The 21,433-nt window shown below is 50.5% G+C and overlaps 1 protein-coding gene across 1 annotated transcript; it reads right to left on the reverse strand.

Moving 5' to 3' along the window:
* Positions 1–780: 780 nt before the first annotated feature.
* On the reverse strand, positions 781–20,444 carry Npc1l1 (NPC1 like intracellular cholesterol transporter 1). Its single transcript, NM_001002025.1, is given in 19 exon segments — positions 781–1,450; positions 4,363–4,525; positions 4,607–4,720; positions 4,875–5,106; positions 5,373–5,523; positions 7,558–7,613; positions 7,791–7,917; positions 8,313–8,440; positions 8,625–8,815; positions 12,053–12,142; positions 12,354–12,491; positions 13,542–13,669; positions 13,823–13,937; positions 14,448–14,630; positions 15,092–15,220; positions 15,459–15,631; positions 15,980–16,080; positions 18,144–19,672; positions 20,394–20,444. Coding segments are annotated over 19 exon segments (3,996 nt in total). The 3' UTR covers positions 781–1,253.
* Positions 20,445–21,433: the final 989 nt, after the last annotated feature.

Here is a 21,433-nt window from a genome sequence, read left to right on the forward strand (position 1 = left end):
AATGGAGTTGGTTTTTGTAGTGCACTCAGGGGCACTGATAAACAAAGACGGGCAGAAGTGGTTAACATGCTAGGGACAAAGTTGGGGCTCTCTTTTGCTCTCTCTCCTTTTCAGTACCGAGGACTGCACATGACAGCCTTATGCACACCAGGCTGGGATGCTGGCTGCTCTACCACTGAGCTACGGTCCTATCCTAGAGTTGAGATTTATATTCATTTTTTGTTACATTTTGGGGGGGGGGCAGGAGGTGCCACTGCCTGGACGTGAAGGTAACAGGAGCCCTTCACAGGGTTGGTTCTCTCCTTCCAGCACGTGAGTTCCAGGGGTCAAACTCAGGTCATCAGGCTTGACGCCAATCACCTTCTACCCACTGGCCCTGAAGACGTTCTTTAAATCATTTTTTAGATGTGTTTGTTCCATGCGGGTGAGTGTCTTGCCTGCACATACATATGTGCACCACGCGTATGCCCGGTGTCTGTGAACATCAGAAGGCGTCAAGTTTCCTGGAACTGGAGTGGTAGATGGTTATGAACCACTATGTGGCTACTGGGTACCGGACCCAGGTCCTCTCTAAGAGCTCTCCTTAAGTGCTGCGCCATCTCTCCAGCCCCCTGGAAACAGTTTTGATAAGGGGGGGAGAGAGACGCACACTGTGGCTAAGCCCGAGACAAACATGTCCTCAGCAACTCCAGGACCCCGGGTGAAGAAGAGGATTGTAAAAGTTGGGCCTTGTTCTTCCTCCCAGCCCCACACTCCCAGAAATAAGACTCAGACTCATTATATATTTACAAATATCTTGGCTACACAGCTAGGCTCCTCCCCAGCTAGAATCATAACTTAAGACAACCCATTTATATTAATTTACATTCTGCCACATGGCTGATTGCCCATGCTCAGGAACCATTGTCACATTTTCCCCAGGCGAATCTCCCACCTGGCTTTATCCCAGAATCCTCTCTTCTTCCGGATGGCCCTGCCTGAGCCATAGGCCATAGCCTTTTTAATTGACAGGCGATGCATCCCATACGATACTTAAGATACTTAAGATAGTCTCTCCATGGAGGAGGTAATCTGACCAAGGCCTTAGGGACCTATGAGAGCAAGGAGGTCAGTGCCAATGCTGCCGGTTGCCTCGTGGCAGGAATGCCAGCCATTTTTCTCTGAAACAACCTCCCCCCAGGCCTTGAGGACAACCAGAGGGAAGACCTTCATGATCCCTCATCAGCAAGAAGCATGGACAAGCTCCTACTCCATTAGAACTTTTGGTCACTTTTGGGCAAAGAGCTTCTAGCAGCATTAGCTCCGTGGGCAAGTTCTGGGGCAAAGCCGTAGTTAACATTGGCATCCGCATCAGCAGGGGAGGGGTACTGTGGGCAAGAAGGCTCTGGGGCCACTGCTGCCTCGCTGGCTAGTTTCTCCTCCTGTACCAGAGCTTGGTTAACATCTGGTCCTGTGGAAGAGAAAGAAGAACATACACCTATGGTCAGAGAGGCATGCAGAGGGTACGGGCATCACAGCCAGAAATGCAAATCTAGCTAGAGCTGGGCTCTGCCCTCGGCTGTATCTCCTTGCTCTTGCCTCGATCTACCAACAGCCATTTCACCTGGCATTTCCACCACCCTCACCAGCCTGCCTCAGGGGGCATGCTCTCCCAAGAGGGTCCCTGACACCTACTCTGTCCCTTTGCTCCTAGGGCAATCTCATGCTGACACCACGGGCAACGCTCTTCTAAAAAAGCATATCTTATATTGTAACTACAAACCCAAGGTACAGGGCAACCAGGGAGTAGGGCTCTATACTCACCACGTGCCTTTCGGGCTCTGCCTGCATAACCCTAGTCCCAGGGTATTCTTGGCTACAGCTGCAGCACTGGGGATGGGAGGCTTGCAAGATACTTGGTACTGTCCACCCCATAATAGGTCTAGAAACTTCCAGCCTGTGGCTCTGAGGCTCTGGGCTCACAGCATCTCCCAGTACTGTCCCCTTACTGTCCCCAACATATACATTCTTCTCCCCGAAGACAGTCAGTGAGTTCCTATAGGTGGCTCGAATGTCACCACCACCACCACCACCATCACCACCATCACCACCATCATCACCATCAAACTTTGTGGAGAGTATTAACTGACATCAATGACCAACATCTCCAGGTTTACACTAAGAAAATATCGGATGACAAGGTCAAAGATTCAGCCACAAGGTCAGTCACTGCAGTGCCAGCAACAGTAGGATAGCGTCAGAAACAGCTCAATGACCAGCAGTTGTAGGCTGCTTAAACGGACAGTGGAGGAAGCGATGTAGATAAAGGAAACACTTCTTCCTGGGGCACTTGGTGAGTTAAGCCCTGTGCAGCACTATTAAAAGTCTCCTGGGGCTGGAGAGATGGCTCAGCGGTTAAGAGCACTGGCTGCTCTTCCAGAGGTCCTGAGTTCAAATCCCAGCAACCACATGGTGGCTCACAACCATCTGTAATGAGATCTGATGCCCTCTTCTGGTGTGTCTGAAGACAGCTACAGTGTACTTATATGTAATAAATAAATCTTTAAAAAAAAAAAAGTCTCCTAAGATCATTATTAGTTCTAACAATGATTAGATTACAGATTATATTGTAAGCCCTCCTTCTGATGTTTATGTCCCTGATAATAAGTAAAGACGCTGTGGGATGGGACCATCTGCTTTCCTGAGTACCAGCTGTGGGACTCTCCCTTGTTAGTCTGTCTGCCTTGAAGAAAAGAACCACCAGCCTGACAACCCTAACGCTCCCCCTGGTGGTGAACCGGAGAACTGTTGTAAGTGATGCTAAGAGGCCTAAAGCCGTTGGGGCGATCTTTTCTTCCTTCCTCTCAGGGGTGTGGGCTGCTGGTAACGGGATTAAGGAGGCAGCAGAGATAGAAAACACTGCACTGGCCGTGCCAATAGCCGAGCAGTCAGCAGGCCGGGCTGAGACAGCGACAAAGCAACGGGCTTGAGAGCAGCCAGGGCAAGAAGAAGGTGATAGATGGAAGGAGATGGCAAGAGGGGGCAGAAAACTAAGGCTCTAAGAAGCTGCAGAAGAGGGGCTGGGGATTTAGCTCAGTGGTAGAGCGCTTACCTAGGAAGCGCAAGGCCCGGGGTTCGGTCCCCAGCTCCGAAAAAAAAGAACCAAAAAAAAAAAAAAAAAAAGAAGCTGCAGAAGAGAGGCTGTAAGGTTAGACTGCCCACAGAGTCAAGTCTTCAGGGCCAAAGTTGTCAAGAGCCTGGACAGAGAAGGTTAGCACTGGAGGCTCACAAGGCGAAGGGTTCTTGTACCCAAGACCTACACAGGGTTGTAGTACTAAAGGATGTCACTTGCTGTTGTCCCCATCTGCCACTGATGCACCTGCCAAACACCTCGAGGAACGAAGCACCAGAGACAGGCATTTGCAATAGGGCAATATTTTCAAACCACGAGTTTTTACCCACCGATGGATCTTTAAGTGAAACTTGTAGACCAACACCAGGGTTTTCCAGTCAACGAAAGGACAGAACTCTGTGTTAAGAGCAAGTACTATTGGGGCTGGGGATTTAGCTCAGTGGTAGAGCGCTTACCTAGGAAGCGCAAGGCCCTGGGTTCGGTCCCCAGCTCCGGAAAAAAAAAAAAAAAAAAAAAAGAACCAAAAGAGCGAGTACTATTTTGTAAGCTACTTGTTCTGGTTATATATGTCTGTTTGTATATCTACACACATCAATTCTCAGTGTAAAACATATTTCTGTGCTGAGATGTGACTCAGTGGTACAGCACTAGCCTAGCATGTGAAATGTTCTGACCTCCATTTCCAGAAAAGTGTGTGTGTGTCTGTGTCTGTGTCTGTGTCTGTGTCTCTGTGTATGTCTGTCCCTCTGTGTATGCCTTTGTGTATGTGTCTGTGTATCTGTGAGTGTATGTCTGTGTGTGAATAGTATCTCTGTGTGTGTATGAGTGTGTGTCTTTGTGTGTGAGTGTCTGTGTGTCTGTATGTGAGTGTTTATATATGAGTATGAGTGTGTGTGTCTGTGTCTGTGTATCTGTGCATGTGAGTTGTGAATGCATGTATATGTGTGTGTCTGTGTTTGTGTTTGTGTGAGTGTGTGTTTGTGTCTGTATGTCTGTGTATATGTCTGTGTGTATGTGAATGTGTACATGTGTGTCTGTATGAGTGTGTGTGTATATATGTGTGTTTAAGACACAATCAACTCACAGAGAAAGATGCTTGCTGCATATTAAACATAAAACAAAAGCTTCCAAAGTAGGGACACACGGTAAAGATGTTGGCCTGAATTCCCTGAGTTTTCCAAGGGAGCAGGCACCATTTTGGTCAGTACTCATAGTTGTGACATCTCGGCCGGGTGAGCATGGGTACTCACCCAGATAGCTGAGGACAACCGGCAGGAAGACCAGGCCATGCAGCAGACCCAGCAAGGTGATCAGAAGGTTGAGGCGGAAGAAGAAGATCTGAATAAGCTGGGCTTGGGCAAAGCCCAAGATGAGGATGCCTGGGAAGTTGGTCATGGCCACTCCAGCAAACACCTGACAGGGATCATCGCCAGGGGTCAGGGAGGACATAAAGGCTCAGGTGGAGCACAGGGTGATCCATCCCTCCCCACTCACCGCACTGCCCATGAAGACAGTAGCATCTTTAGCCCTCTCCAGCCGGGTAGGCTTGGTGCTTACAGCAAAGGACCGAGTGATGTGGGACACAAACTCCACAGACATGCCCACTGCCTACAGGCGAGAGAAAGGAACTTCAGGCAACCAGAGAAAAGATGGGGCAGGGACATACAAGAAAGCAAGCCAGGCAGATGTCTAGCTTCTACGTAGAATGGGGGTGGCTTATGAGTCCAGATCCCCAACTGCCAAGGCCCGTCCTGTAGGTTACCGTGACAAGGTTGATGAGGGATACCGCATTATAGCTGATACCCCACACAGCCATGAGGCCAATGGTGTCCACGAGAATCATAATGATGGAGAGTAGGTTGAGGATCCCTGAGCACATGTCCAGGCCCAGTAGGAGGTAGCAGACAACAAAGGTGGGCACAAAGCAAAGAGCAAGGGTGAAGATTCCCTCAGGAAGGACCGTCAGGTATTGCTGGTAGAACACGTTGGAGATCCTGCCAGAGATCAGGGCGTGGTCAAAGCATCAATGCCTCCTTCAAGTGGGAAGGGCTTCCCATCTCAGAAGGAAAACATGAGACTCAGAGATCTGAGCTGGGTGCTGGCCTGTGTGAGAAACGGACAGGCCCCCCTAGCTACCCCAGGAGACAGCTGAGACAAAGCTGGTTCTCATCCCTCAAGATCACTCAAAGCCTTCAGCCCTCCAGCATCTCCTGTGTGGCTGTTTCCTCCCACATCCCTGGTTCAGCTCCCTAGTTCTCACGTGTAAGGGAAGACCTCAAAGTTTGGATCTGTCCCAGGCACCTTCCGTAGGTCAGCTGTGATGTTGGCTGCTAGCAACCGGGACGCCCGGAGAGCTTCTGTGAAGTCCTGTGAGTTCCTTAAGGGCTTGTGGTAGGCCATGAACTGGGAGGCTGAAAGTCAAAGGTCAGTGCCCGTTGGTGTATCCCAGAGACGGTAACACAGATGTGATCGCATTGGGTTCAGGGTCCCACCAGCAGCACTTAAAACTCCTGATCAATTCTCTACAAAAGACCTGCATTTCCTTATTTATTTTTAACATGTATGAATGTGCGTCTGTGCACCACATGCATTCCCGGTGCCCACGGAGACCAGAAGAGGGAATGGGATCTCCTGTAACTGGAGTTAAAACAGTTATGATCTGCCTCACGGGTTCTGAGAATCAGATCTGGGTCCTCCGGAAGAGCGGCCAGTGCCCTGAACCTCTGAGCCATCTCTGCAGCACCAAGGACTGCACTTCCTTCTGCCACTGAGACCAAGGCCTGACTCTGATAGATAAAGCTTCTAAGACCATCTCCTGCGTATCCCATGTAATCCCAGCAGACAGCAGACAGAGGTAGGAAAGCTACTTCAAGTTCAAGGTCATCTTTGGCCAGACAGTGAGGTACTGTCTCAAAGGCAAAGCAAAAACTAAAATATCTCCCTAGTGAAAACCAAATCCTTCTATGTGTGCTTTCAACACTGGATTTTTTAAACAAACACTTAGCCTGTTCTTGTGTTGGCTTGTGGTGTTTCATATTGATGGTCCCTGTCCTTGGGGAGGCAGGAGGTTCAGGAGTTCAATATTACATAGAAAATTCTAGACTAGCATGGGCTACGTGAGACCCTGTCTCAAAAAAAATTTTTTTTTCAGTTTGCCTATTCCTATAAGAACAGACTAGAAAGGAAGTCAGGCAAGCAGAAATGACTGAAGTATTAAAGCTGTGACTTTGAGGTCCTGCCTGTAAGTACAGTAAACAACGCTTGCGAATCGTGTTTGGCAGTGTTGTGTTCACAAAAGGAACGAAGACCAGGCCCACACGGGGAAAACAGAGAAACACTCTCCAGTGCACAGGTTCCCGTGGGGCCTGAGGCCAGGTCTCTGGGCACCCGAAGGTCATTCACACCCAGAAGGATGGCCATCCTCATCCAGAGATATGGTCCGGCATGTCTCAGGCAAGGTGTGGGCCTGTCTAGCCATCTCCTGATGATGTTGATGCTGTTGTACGAGGAGAGAGCTCTCCTTTTGAAAAGTGCTGCTATAGGCTATTTAGGGCCATGATGGCTGCAGATCCGCCCTGGGCCAGGCAGGGGCAGGTCTGTCTCTTCCCTCGAAGAAACAATCCACTCCTCTGTCCATCATACCCTAATCCCTTTGACCACGTGGGTTCTACATGCCTCTGTTGCCTAGACACGAGGACCAAGGTAAGGTGAGTGCCTTCTTGGAAGATAGGAACTTCATAAAAGAGTTCGCTTGGAAGGTAGACTAGGTGTGCTACAGTCAGTCTGAAGCTAGTGGTTCCAACTCTGAGCCGTTTCAGTAAAAATAATAATAATAATAATAATAATAATAATAATAATAATAATAATTCGTCCAAAGCTCCCCCATTGAGCACTCAGGCCCATTTCCATGCCAGCTCATCCAGGGTACTCACAGTGGTGTACAGGGTTCTAACTACAGCTGGCTCCAACCAGGCAGATGGTTGGCTGGTTCTGCTGCCTGCTGTAGTAAGCTTCTCCCTTCCTGTCAGATGTCATCCCCCTAGTTACCGTTGATGGCTCTTGGGATTCCACTACACAGAGGCATCCCACCTCACTTAGCCAGCAGCTGCTGCTGACCTCTCCATATGATACACACAAGAGTGAATATGTGTTGAAGTGGGTGGCTCTCAAGAATGACATCAGCTGTTACAAAGGTTGCCACACATTTCACAATGGCAATAGACTTGGGGGGAAACAATGGGTGAAGTCTTGGCTCATAGAATTGAGAAGGAGAACCCTTGCTTACAGGTCTAGGACAATTATACACCTACCCCCAGACACCCAGCCACAACACACACACACACACACACACACACACACACACACACACACACACACGTGCTCTTGGGGGACTCTAGAACAGCTGGCAGACTTGAGATCTCCTCCCCAAACCATAGCACACTTACCTATAACCTGGCCATCTGAGCTCAAATTCACAGACGTTCTATACGCTGCTAGACCCCTGTGAAGAGAAGGCCGGAGTAAAAGGGCTTAGAGGGGATGAGACCTTGTCCTGTCAGCCCACCACCCACTGTAGCCCAGGAATGGCTTGGTTAGGCACTCCTCCCCCTCTGTGTCTACCTTCTCTGGAGCCCATGAGCCTCCCATGACTCCAGCAGGAACCACCCTTGGAACCTACCCTTTGGGACATCTGATATTGGGCGGATCATTCAGGAACCAGGGCAGGTACTTATGAAACTGTTCCGCTGTGGGCCTCACAGGACCCAGAGTGCGGTTCATGCAGTTTTTTAAGCAGTTGAAGGAAGCTGCAGAGAGGGAAGACTCTGGGCAGTGACTCATCAGGCAAGACAGCCCCTGTTCTGGGCCTCAATCTAAAGTCCCTAGTTCTGAGGGGTTTACAACTGCCATCCCCAGTTGTGTCCCTCTTAGCCCCCAAGGCTGGTCAAGAAATGGAATCTCCCACACTTGCACCTCCATATGGTCATAGCTCTACTCCCAACTCCACAGCCTGCTGCCCACAACCAGCGTGTTCTGCAAACAAAGGGATAATACTTCAGGGGACACGTGTTAGTATGGATGCCTAAGCCCTAAACTGTCCGGACCCTGTGGGTTTGGTGGGAAACTGAGAGCCTTCCTTTTCTCCTGCCTTGGTTTCCCTAAGCCGTAATGGGCAGTGAGCGCCTTGTAGCCCCAAACTTACTATCCGTTGAGGGACAGAACTCATCCTTATGGGGGCCACGTATATAAAGGCGACAGCAGGAGGAGGACGGGGTCAGCCAGTCGATGAAGTCATCTACCCAGGAGGATGCAGCAATAGCCACGTAAGACCTGAGGCCAGACAGCAGAGAGGAGGAGGGACAGCCAATCAGCCTTCGGGTGACTCCTCCCTGACCCTTGCCCCGGAGCCTCCTTTGTTAGCTGAAGAGGCAGAACATGAAGGAAGAGAGAACAGGAGAGGAGAGAGAAAGCAGGGAAGAAGCGAGCCAGGGTGCCGGGGAGATCAAACACTTACTGGTCAGGGAATTCACTGGCATACTGGATTTTCTGGGTTAGGGAGAAGCTCTTACAGCCTGCGCTAGAGCAAGTGGCGTTCATGCCTGCCTCGCTGGAGAAGTTGAAGCCCGAGGTGGTGACAAAGTACACTGGAGGCCCCACTTCAAGGTATCGGTTCAGAAAGAGGAAGTAGTCTATCAAGTACGAGTCCTGAGAAAGAAGAGGACCTGTGAGTCTAGGAAATAGCCATAGTGGGCTAGGCCCAGGTCGGACAGAGCACATGCTCAGAAGCACATGCAAAGGTACCTACTGAGGTAAACAGAGAAGTGTACAGGGGAACACACTCAGAGGAACACACATGAAGTAGAGGCCTGGAGGTATACTCACGGATACACTCAAATACACATGCTCAGAAGCACGTGTAAAGGAACTTACTCAGAAATGTACACAGCGCATGCGTACATATATACAAGATACACACCACATTGTGTATAAAGGAACATACCAATACGAACATAAAAGGATACACCAAGATACACGCAGAGAGGCCCCAGGAGACATCAAGTAAGCCCACAGATGCATTGTTAAGAATTTCAGAAAGAGGGGACTGGAGAGATGGCTCAGCGGTTAAGAGCACTGACTGCTCTTCCAGAGGTCCTGAGTTCAATTCCCAGCAACCGCATGGTGGCTCACAACCATCTGTAATGGGATCCAATGCTCTCTTCTGGTGTGTTTGAGGACAGCGACAGTGTGTTTATATAAAATAAATAAATAAATCTTTAAAAAAAAGAATTTCAGAAAGAGAAGAAAAATGAAAGAAACTGGATGGGCTATTTGAAGAAACAATAGCCAAAAGGTCCCCAAACTGATGAAAGAAAGGCATGAATAGGGGGTTTGGGATTTAGCTCAGTGGTAGAGCACTTGCCTAGCAAGCACAAGGCCCTGGGTTCGGTCCCCAGCTCCAAAAAAAAAAAAAAAAAAAGAGAAAGGCATGAATATAAACCTTAATGGAACTCTGGGGAGGTCTAAAAGGACAAACTCAAACAAGCCTTGCCCAAGGCACATCATCATACAGCTGTCAAAAGCCAACCTCAAGAGAGCTCTGTGGACGTCACTAGAGAAGCGACTTGTCACAAGGAAGGGTGTGACACATCTGCTTCCACCTCTGCCATCAGCCACCTTGGGGACTGTGGTTTATATATTCAAAGTACTAACTGGAGGAAAGAACCTTATTTGCAACAAAACTGTCCTTCAGAGAGGAGGGCTTGGGGTGTAGCTCAGTGGTAAAAGTGCATGTTTAGCATGTGGGAAGCCAGTGGCTCAGGCCTAGTGCCATGGCACACACCTTTGGCCCAGGACTTGAGAGGCAGAGCGAGGCGATGTCTGTGAGTTCAAGGCCAGTGTGATCTACATGTGAGTACATATCAAGGCAGGACTACATATCGAGAACCTGTCTCAAAAAATTAATTAATTTAAAATGTGGGGGTGGGGTGGGGGAGGAGATGTGTTTCTTAAAGAAATTAAAGAAAAAAAAAAAAACCAAACAGCAGCACACCGTGTGTCCATGGACTGGATGGCAGATATCATTAAGGTAGCATCAGTGTTAGCAAAGCAAAGCCATCTGCAGATCCAGTGCAATCCCTGCATAAATCACCAAGGACAGGTTTTGAAGAAATCTAAAAATATCAAGCTAAAATTCAAACATAATCTCACGAGAACTCAAATAGCCCAAGAGAAATTGGCAAAGAACAGGTTTGCAAGTCCCACGCTTTCTGGTTTGGAATCTGGCTACTGAATCAAAGCGGGGCCATGCTGACACAGGAGCGGGCATGGAGGTCAATGGAGAAAAAAATAAAGAGTCCCACATATACATGCTTGAGTGACTTTTGGTATTAAAACCATTTGATGGAGGAAAGCCATACTTTTTAGCATGGTCCAAGAAAGCTGGCTGCAATCAAAATATGGCCACTTTCATAACACGCTATATAAAATCAACTCAAAGTGGGGCCGTGACGCACACCTTTAATCCCAGTGATTGGAGGCAGAGGCAGGCAGATCTCTGAGTCCAAGGCCAGCCTGGTCTACAGAGTGAGTTCCAGGGCAGCCAGGGCTACACAGAGAAACTCTGTTTCAATAAACAAATGGACAAATCTCAAAGGAATCAAAGACTTAAGCAGAAGTTCTAGAACCATAAAAACCCTTAATAGAAACAAGAGGAACTTAATAACTTTGGACTTATCAGTTATTTCTTCAATATAACACCAAGTTCAGACAATAAAAAAAAGAATCCATGGATATTTTAAAATGTTTCACAGATCAAGGCACACTACCACTAGAAGAAAAAAATCAGCCCACAGAAAAAGAAAAACATTTCATAATCAGGTCTCTGAGAGGACACCAACTCCCAGAATCCACAGGGAACTCTCTAGGCTCAGCACAACCAAAAGTCAATTCAAAAAGTGAGCAAAGACTTAAATGCATTTTTACTTAAATAAGACATATAAGTGATCAATACGTACATGAAAATATTCTAATTGTTGAAAATGCAAATCCAAACCACTACTGAGCCAGGCAGCAGTGCTGCTAGGGCTCTCAAGAGATTGAAACAAGGGGACAGTGACATTCCGGACCAGCCTGGGCTACATACCAGACCAGCCTGGGCTACATATCAGACCAGCCTGGGCTACATACCAGACCAGCCTGGGCTACATAATGAGACCCAGTCTCAACAAAAGCAAAACAGAACAAAAGAACCCACCAGTACAGACATATAGTACTTCATACCCTGTACCGTAACTTGTGTTTTTTATTAAAATAGGAGATAAGGGGTATGACTTTATGGTTGATTAGTTAACACTTTCCCAAGAAATGGGAGATCTCAGATTTGACCCCCAACACCAAAAATTAAAAACACAGAAAAATAACAAATGCTGAGGCTGGAGAGCTGGCTCAGCAGAGAACCCAGGTTCGATCCCAGCATCCACAGGGTGGCTCACAGCCACCTGTAACTCCAGTCCCAGGGGATCTGACGCCCTCTTTTTGACTTCTGCAGGCACCAGGCACCCACATGATATACAAACATACATGCGGACAAAACACTCACACAGATAAAGTAACAAATCCCAAAACAGCTACTGATGAGGAACTCACATAGAAGGAAGTGGCAGCGCCTCTGTGTGGATGGCCACATGGATAGGCCTCTACCACAGGACATCTACTGTGGCCTGAGCCAGCACTCAGCCCTCTCTCAGGGTCCACTTAGAGCAACTCTACATGGTGCCAAGCCTCATGTTATGTCCCCACCGCAACCTTCTCCACCACCACCACCGCCGCCGGCCGCTGACGCCGCTGCCACTGCCGCCAAAGCGGCCACCACTGCTCCACCTGCTGGGCACTCCTGCCCCTCCCAGGTCTCTGGACTAAGGGCTGAGAAGAGGCCAGGCTCACCTTGGGCAGAGCCAGCTCCTGGTCTAGCCCCACGTTGATGTTGCACATTAAGTAGAGATTTGCTCCAAACAGGGTCAGAAACAGCAGCATCTGAGGGAGAAAATGGCACATGAGAACCCCTCCCCAAACCACCTTCATCTTCCCTCAAACTTGAATGGCTTTGTTGGGCATCCCGGGAAACATCCTAGAGTTGGACAGACTCAAGCTCTAACTCCACGTACCCTCTCTGGGCCTGGGCAGCCTCCCACCATGCTCCTCCAGGTCTCTCTCCCAAAGTGGCACAAAAGAGGTGCCGACGTACCACAACAGGGCGGATGAATCTGTGCAGCAGGAAGGGAGCGTATATCTTGCGGAAGAAGCGGAGTAAGAGGCCTTCTTTTTCTTTAGGTGGGGGCAGCTTCCGGGTTGAAAAGCAGCATAAGACATCCGGGCGAGAGGCCTAGAGAATGACAGACCCTCAAGACTAGGTCCAAGGCAGACCACAGGATCCACCTCGTCCAAGAAAGTCCTGGAGATTTTGTATGAGTGCTCTATCTGTATGAAGGGGCATCGGATCCCAGTATAGATGGTGAGCCACCATGTGGTTGCTGGGAACTGAACTGGGGACCTCTGGAAGAGCAGCCAGTGCTCTTAACCGCTGAGCCATCTCCCCAGTCCCCACTGTAGTTTTTGTTGGTTTTACTTCCTGTCTTAATAAACACTGAATTTTACATCATCAAAAAATTCCGCCAACCAACCAGAGCTTCCAGGGACTAAACCACTACTGAAAGACTATACATGGACTAACCCACGGCTCCAACTGCTTATGTAGCAGAGAATAGACTTGTTGGGGCACCAGTGGAAGAGGAAGCCCTTGGTCCTGCCAAGATTGGACCCCTAGTGCAGGGAAATGTCGGGGGTGGGGGCACGGTAAAGGGGGTGTATGGGGGGAACACTTGTATGGGGGAGGGGGAGGGGATGGAGGAATGGGCAGGAAACCGGGAAAGGGAATAACATTTGAAATATAAGTAAAGAAATATATCTAATAAAAAATGACCTAGGAAGCGCAAGGCCCTGGGTTCGGTCCCCAGCTCCGAAAAAAAGAACCAAAAAAAAAAAAAAAAAATGAGAATAGGGGTTGGGGATTTAGTTCAGTGGTAGAGCGCTTGCCTAGGAAGTGCAAGGCCCTGGGTTCGGTCCCCAGCTCCGAAAAAAAAAAAAAAAAAAAGAACCAAAAAAAATGAGAATAAAAAAAATCCTATTAACTTTTTATAACTTATTTTGTAAACTTACATACTTTTAGGAGGGTTGATGTTACTACCACAATTAACTGAAAAGAAATTCTCTTTCTACGGGAAATTGATGAGCGCAGAGCCCCAAACACTCTGTGTCAGAATAATGTCCCTGCCTCCCACCCAATTCTCCTGACTACCCTGTAATGCCACATCTTCCAGAGAATGTGGGGACACTGGCAGGGTAAGGCCCTTGATCCTGGCCCAGTTGTCTTTACCTCCTGCCTCTTGCTATCCAGGGAGAGCAGGGCCACAAAGGCAGTCATCTGGAGCAGGAAGTCGAGGATAATTGCTAAGCCAGAGGTCAAGGCGAAGGTCCTCACAGCTGGCATGGGGGTCAGGGCCCCTGTTGAGGGCACAGGGTCTGTCGGATCATCTGGCATCATGGGCCAGATGCCAGCGCAGAAGAAGGGAACACCCACTGCCTTCCGAAAGCCTGTGCTCCACCTTAGAATAACCTAGCAGACCTGATCCTAGGTGGAGGACAGCCCTTGCTCACCTAGAAAGAAGCAGATGGCCTCAGAGAGGCTGCACAGCAGCATGCTGGGGGCCACACTGCCCAGGGTGCGGCCAATGTGAGCCTCTCGCTGTTCCCCAGGCATCCTAGGTAGCCTCTGCATGGGCAAAGAGACAGAGTACACACAGGGTGCGCCAAGGTCACCAAGTTTTAAAGGTTTAGAGTCCCGGCCAAAACTAAGGAACTTCTAGACCTTCTGGAGACAGAGGAGCCCACTAACAGCTCATGGCCACACTTTTCTGCTTCTGTGTTGTGATCTAAAGAACCACGTGGTGCATTCTAGACATGAAAAGGACCGAGTGTTCGTGTCCCTCAAAGTGTTTGGCAGCAGAGAGAGACTAAATGGACTCTGGTTTGTGCTTATAGCATGGGATGCCAAACCTGGAAGTGCAAAGGTGGGAGAGAGGTACCTATAATACACTAGGAAGCTCACTGGATGTTGTGTGGGTTTCACCGGAAGTAAGGTCAAGATGGCTCAATCAGTATGAATGAGTTTGTGCCAACCCAGGCTATTTCCTACATGTGTAAGTCTACAAGAATGCCAGCCACTCTGTACAGGGCGTTGTCCAGTGAGGATGTTAGGTATGGAGAACCCCTCCCTTCTTACCTGGTACTCAAGAACAAAGATGAAGATGTTGTCAGCTCCCACAGCTAGCACCAGGAAAGGTACCACTTGGATGATAACCAGAGAAGAGGGGACACCCAGGTAGGAGTAGAAGCCCATGGCAGCCAGAACTGCTCCCAGCACAACAATCACCCCACCTAGGCCCAGAGTAGCCTTGGACTCCACCTGCAATTCAATGAGACTCAGCCCATTGGCTTCCAAGGCACCCACCCAGACCCTCCTTACTCCTCAGGTTGGGGGAGGATCGGGCAGGCACCCTTGGTGCTCACGCGCCACCCACCTCAATGAAGAACCCACATTTAAGTCTCTATGCTAAACCATCCTCCCAGAGCAGGCCCATGGCACCAAAAAGTGCAGGTGTGCCTGGCTGCGTCTTCCTAGAATTGCACTGCATGGCCTTTTAAATGGTAGCTTTGCATGTAGACGGCGGGAGTATGTCGGAGAGCAGGAAGAAAGCCTTGAGCCTTTCAATGCAGAAAGCATGCAAGAAACGCTACCCTTCCCTTGGAGGGTACCCATCCCTCCCTGGGTGTGTCCAACTTGCTCTTTTAAGGTGCCCTCTCTCGGGAAGCTTTAGAAAACCTTCTGGAGATGTCCTAGGCTCGCTGTGTCCCTCTGGCTCTCACCGCTACTCGGCTGCATCTGGAGTAGCTGCCCAGGGCCAGGGAGATGTACAGGAAGACGATAATGTAGCTGACGGCAAAGACAGGCAGGTCCTGGATGGTGGTGCGGTTGATCTCATCCTCCAGAGAGCGCTGCAAGCACAGAACCAGCGCTCACTGACCACACTGAGTTTCCATGTTGAGTGGCAGCACACACTGGGGATGAACTACGGGAGCCTCTAACAGAAGCGTCACATCTGGGTGGGCACAGGTGTTCACTGCCAGAGGCCGTTCAGGAACAAGTAGAGCCTAGATGTGGGTTTGACTGGAATTTGACCCACACCGTTAGGGATTGCAGGTATAGGACCAAGGGACCCTGCAGGGCCCGTACCTCAGCTGAGAACGCAACCTGGAACTTGTCACTTGTGTTCCTCTGGAAGGATTCCATTTCCTTCAAGAAAGCCTCCTCCCAGAGCTTGGCCTGGGCCATGCGGGGATCATCAGCGGGGTAGTTATTGAGAGAGAAGGTTATGATCAGCGCTTCTGCCTCGGAATAGTCCGTGCCTGGGAAGAGAAACTCTGAGCCTTCCTCCGATTGAACCCTTGACCCTTCCCCACTCAGGCTGTACCCTTCCCCCTTCCTGTTCTTCTACTGTGCCCTCACTCTAATGACAGCCTTATCCAATGCTTTGTTTCCCTTTCCCACAAAGGCACAGAACCAAAGCTCCTGGGTAGCCTTGAGAGATGAGGGAAGTGGCCGAGGGGAGGTAGGAAGGTGTCTGTCTACAGCACCCTTAAGCCAGGCCCCCAGATACCGGAAACACTCATCACCACGGCCTCTCCCTCCTCCTACCTATTATCTCTGCACTAAAATTGTCCCTTCAGTAGCCTCCCAGGGCCTACCTCACTTACCTTGGTATCCCCCAACAGCAAGGAAGGGGAAGACAGGAGCCCCGTAGTCAGCCATGCAGCTCAGGGCCAGAGACGTGCCATCTTTGAACGTGAGAGGGGCACTAGAGGGAAACCACAAAGAGAAAGAACCTTTCCTGGCCCTGCCTGGACCCTTTGGCCCCACCCCACCCCAGGCCCTTTGCTCCCTATTGGAGGAGCAGTGACAAGGCCCAGAGTGCTCAAAATGGCCATCTTTCCACAAGGTAGTCTCACATAGTCCCCTAGTCCACTGAATGTGGTAGGGGTTGCCTTGGAGACCCCTTGGGCAGGTAATGCCTCCCATGTCCCCTCACATTGCCAAACCTTCCAGACCTGTCATTATCCCAGTTCCACATGAGCGTCACCATCAAGTGATGAGCCCAGATCGGAGCTGGGGCCATCTCCTTCCCTGATCGCACTGCTGTTCTTCATTTCCTCCCTCCCAGAGCCTGAAACCCACCTAAGTGTTGAGTTGAGCCCTAGGAACTCAGAGCCATGTGTGCAGCTACCCAGCCAGTGCCCTTGGACAGACCTGTGCCCTTCAATGAACCCCTTTCTACAGAGCACACCTCTGTGGAGGCAGAACAGGACAGCAACACAAAGGTCTTTACACACATTCTGAAGTCCAAGCCCATGATTGATCGACAGAGCCATCTGAAAGAGCTGGATTGGGGTTGGGGATTTAGCTCAGTGGTAGAGCACTTGCCTAGGAAGCACAAGGCCCTGGGTTCAGTCCCCAGCTCCGAAAAAAAGAACCAAAAAAAAAAAAAAAAAAAAGAGCTGGATTGTTGTGTGGCCTTAAGCATCTTACCATACCACTCCGAGCCTCAGGTATCCAGCCTATGCAATTAACATAACTGACTCACCAAGGGTTGGGAGCATCCGAAAATCAAAACAGATAGCACAAGTCAAGTGCGATGGCCCAGGCCTGCAGCCACAGCATTCGGGAGGCCAAGGCAAGGGTGTGAATCTGAGGGACACCTCAAAGAGTGTGACTCTGTCAAAAACCAAAATAAAAGCAATGGCCACAAAACCCACACTGCATTGTACATGGCTGATCCCTGATGCCATTCAACACTCCCTCTCTGCTTTCCTATCTGAGGCACGGACACTCTAGGAAGCAGCCTGCACTTGAGGCTCAGCCGAGGAGAGTCAGGCAGTAAGTAGCACGGAGAGACAGCAAAAGCTTTCTGCTCTAATATGGCGGATCTAAAGACTACGAAGCCTGGGACCTACAGGGTCAGAACTGTTTTCATAAGAGCACTCAGGTGTGGTTACCTAGAGTAGGGGCAAGGCCATTTGGGGCACCTCGCTCTCCGTGTTTTTCTCCAGGAGCCCCCTCCACCCTCTGACTCTCTCACCACCTTTCCCTTGGTCTTTTGAGCTCCCTGGCATCCTGTTTATGCCAGCCAACATGGACAAAGCCAGAAGTAGAACCTCAACATCATAAGGTTGCAGACAAAGCCGCTCTTGAATCCATAGCCTGATGTCTGGGACCAGAGACTAACCACGGTCCTGCCTGAGCCCAGACGAACACATTTCTAGCCAATCATGAGGCTACAGATCATGGCACAGAGTGCAGAAAACGAAACATTGCAAACACAAACACTACCTGAGTCATCGATTTGGGATTTAAACTAAGACCACAACAGCAAGGGAAGAAGAGAGGGCTCAGACGTTACATGGAGTTTCTGCAAAGGACCAGGGTTTGGTTCCCAGGACCCACCTGACTGCTTATAATTGACCTCAACTCCAGTCCCTGAAAGCCTAGCAACTTCTTCCGGCCTTTTCAGCACCGGGCACATATATAAGCAGTGCACATATGTATGCACAAGCAAAATATTCATTCGTGTGAAGTTAAAGCAATTCTAAAAATTACGAGGTTGACGCCACGACAGGAGCGTCATGGAAGGAACGATAGTATGGATTCAAGCTGGAAAGACTGTTAGGACAGAAGTCCTGCGGAGAACAGGCATAAGATGGGAGTGAGCTCTAAGAAGGGACCCAAATAGACTCAGACACATGATGGCCCTGACATATACACATAGGAGCTGTCCCTGGCTCTGAAGGATGGAACTATTTTCTGGCCCAGTTCCTGGGGGGGGGGGCATAGTAGCACCCACCATTTCTCCTCGGATCTACTCACTTTGCACAGTAGAGGAAATGGTCCTTCCAGTCCACCAGGGAGGTCTGGCCATTCAGAGTCTGGTTGGCCGTGAGCATCAGGAGGGTGCGGTTGTTCTGGAAGTACTGAAGGAGGCTGTTGACACAGCAGTCGGAGAGGCTGGTGTTATATGGGTTGAGGGGGGCATAGCAGATGTCCTGGAGGGAGATGTTGCGCTCTGCCTCAGGGGACCACACTTGCAGGTGTCGAAGCCTCTCCTGAAGCTCCAGCAGCTCCAGCAGGAAGTCCAGGGACAGGATCCCACTGAAGTTCTTGGACCCTAGCAGTAGGGAGTCGTACTTGTAGCTGGACCTGTTCCGAGCTGTCACGAAAATCTGGTTGGTTCGAAAGAAGGGGCCGAAATGCTCATCATGGAAAGACTTCTCTTTCCGGGCCTGGCTCTTGGGGGCCGACCACAGTTCCACAGGGTCTGTGGTGAGTTCAATAAAGGTCAGGCCTGCTGCTAAGGCTATCACAACGATGAAGGACAGTGCTAAGACGGTGAGTGGCCACGAGGCCACCCTTGTGCCCCAGTTCTGGAAGAACCGGCCCAGGATGGTATGGGGTGAGAGTTTGTGCTTATGAGGGAGTTTGGGGGCTTCCTGGGGGCCTTCTGCCTTGTTCTTGTTCCTGTTGGAAACCACTCGGAGACGCACAAGGACTGCAGAGAGCAACACAAAGACAGCAGTGAAGATGATGATGAGGGCCAGCCAGCCTGGCATGCGACCCATGTAGAAGGAAGGGCGCAAGGCCTCGGGCGGAGGGATGACAGGGCAGGACGCCGCACAGTCCTGGCAGGAGCAGACTGCTGAGTCATCACCCTGAGACTCGTTGCAGGGTGCGATCTTCCCATTCAGTGGCTGGATCCCATCCGGTAGGGCCTGGCCAGGCTCCAAGAGGTGGAAGGTGATATCCAGCGGAGCCAGGCCATTCCCTGTGTCTCCTTGGAAGTTGAGCCAGCGCTGAGCATTGCAGAGGGCGGAGCCATACACTCCACACATGCTGCCCACGGCCAAGGAAGCGGCCGCAGGGATGCGCACCTGGCTGCAGGACTCATAGGCCTTCTCAGCAAAGCTGCGCTGATAAAAGGCCTCATAGGCCACCACGGCAGGAGGCTCTCCAGCGCCCCGCTCAACCACCCGGGTGACGTTGATGAAGAGGCTCTGGTCAGGGCTGCAGGTGTTGTGGCAGTGTAAGCTCACAAAATTGTCAGAGCAGGCCGGGCAGCGCGTGAGAAGGGCCTTGGTGATGGACATGCTGCTTTCTAAGGACAGCAGCTGCTTGGTAGAGCAACAGGCAAAAGTGGTATTGGGGCCGTTGTACAGGCGGGGACAGATGCGCTGGAGAAGAGCCAGGTGTTCACCCGTGACGTGGCGGGCCGGGGTGTTAGACAGGCAGGATACATTGGATAGTGACGTGAGGCCTCCAGAGAGCTCTGGGTTTTTCCCGCACTCTTCGTAAAAGGTGCAGACCCCAGCTTCGTGTTTGGGTGTGTATAGCTCACCCTGGGCCTGCAGAAAGGACCAAGAACATCCATGAGCCCTAAGTCTGGTTAGCACAGTCAGGTACTGTCTGCAGAGTGAGAGGCCAGGGAGTCTATGGGAATGAAGCACAGCAAGTAAGGGCCTGGGAGTGCTAGGGGGAGGCTCATGGGGGGGGCACATGCTATGCTTAGGGTGCCAATAGAGGGGCACTCTCCCGATGGACAGTGACGGGGTTATTCAGAAAAGGAAGCAATCTGATAGACTGTGGCCTTAAAAGGTCATGCTGCAGGGGAGAGGAGGAGAGAGCGACCTCTATTACTGTCAGCTTGAGTATCCAGGCTGGACACCACACCGAGGTCAGGGTCCTTTGTACAGGGTCTATACAAGGCTCTTCCCTCACCCCCCGCTGCCCCATCCTACATCCTGCATTGGCAAATGCTATCACCTGAGAGTAAACAAGTATGGTACAGGATCTCCTCCCAACGCCAGAATAGTTAAAGGTGCTGTTCACTGAGGTCTATCTCCAGCACCTGACTTGGTCCCCATTTCACCACAGACAAAGGTCCCATCCCTTTGCCTCTCTGACCCTCGTCCCTTTAACCCCTTGATCTGGAGACCCCTCCACCAGCACTTATATTTGGGCATGGGAAACCTCCCATAGCCATGGGACCCTTCCTTGTTATCAGGTACCCAGATTGCCTTGCCCTAATGGGAGACACTAGGAAGTAGCCACAAGCAACAGACTCACCGCGCTCAGGAGCAGGGCCCAGAGCAGCCATCCCAGCCAGGCAGCTGCCATCGCAGGCCCAGGAAGTGATCAAGGAAAAGCAGGGCCAGGCTTCAGAGACAGTTGGGGAAAGCTGAGGACTGGCCCCCCCAATTTTCACATTAAGACAGCCTTCTCCTCTTAGTGACAACCCTCATCGGCCACATTGGGGCCAATAGGACTATACGGTACTGGTTAATAATTTACACTCTCTCTTCCCTCACATCAGATGGCACCATTCCGCCTCCGCCTTCTTAGGTGAACTTCCTCGTGAAGGTGCTGGGGTTTCCGATCATCTCTTGATGCAACCAAAGTCTAATGAGAGCCAACTGGGCAAGAGATGCAGTGCTGTTCCTCCGATAGACCAGATACTGGCCTGGCTTTGGTCTTGGGGGCTTAATGTAGCTGCAGAACGTCAACATTGTACTGGACTTGGCCTCCAACCTGCAGTCTGACCCATCTCTTCTTGAGACCAACATCAGGTGTAGGCTCAGACTCACCAGTCATCCTAGCAACTGAATAGTTGATATTAGTACCAGATAACACACACTAAGGGAGAGTGACTCCACGACAAGAGTCCTGACAGGGAACAGGACCACAGATTCCTTGGATCCCTATACCCTCCTCCTCACTCCTGCTGTGTGTCTTTCTTCTGAACAAACCAGGTTAGGAGCTCTGAGAGGCAAGTCCCATCCAACCTGGGCCCAGGTACATGGTTTGCCCTCTGCTTCTTTCCAAGAAGAAACTTCCAGTCTTTCCTTGGGCCCTTGCTATCACCAAGACAGGCCAGGACCTTGGCCCCTATTGCCAGAGCTGAGCTGCTGATAATTGCTACAAGGTCACTCATGAGGCTACCTGTTGAGACAGCTGCAGGGAGGGGCTCCTGTCGAGCTCTGCCAGTCTCAGGGATGACTCTGGTGGGCTCCGAGGGGATCCATCAAAGCTTAGGCAGGGAACAAGAGAGGCTGAGAAGAAGGGCCCAGAGCCTTCTCTTGTGCAGGGCTAACCCCACACAACATCTC

The sequence above is a fragment of the Rattus norvegicus genome, chromosome 14 (genome assembly GCF_036323735.1).
Source record: "Rattus norvegicus strain BN/NHsdMcwi chromosome 14, GRCr8, whole genome shotgun sequence".
NCBI lineage: Eukaryota > Metazoa > Chordata > Mammalia > Rodentia > Muridae > Rattus > Rattus norvegicus.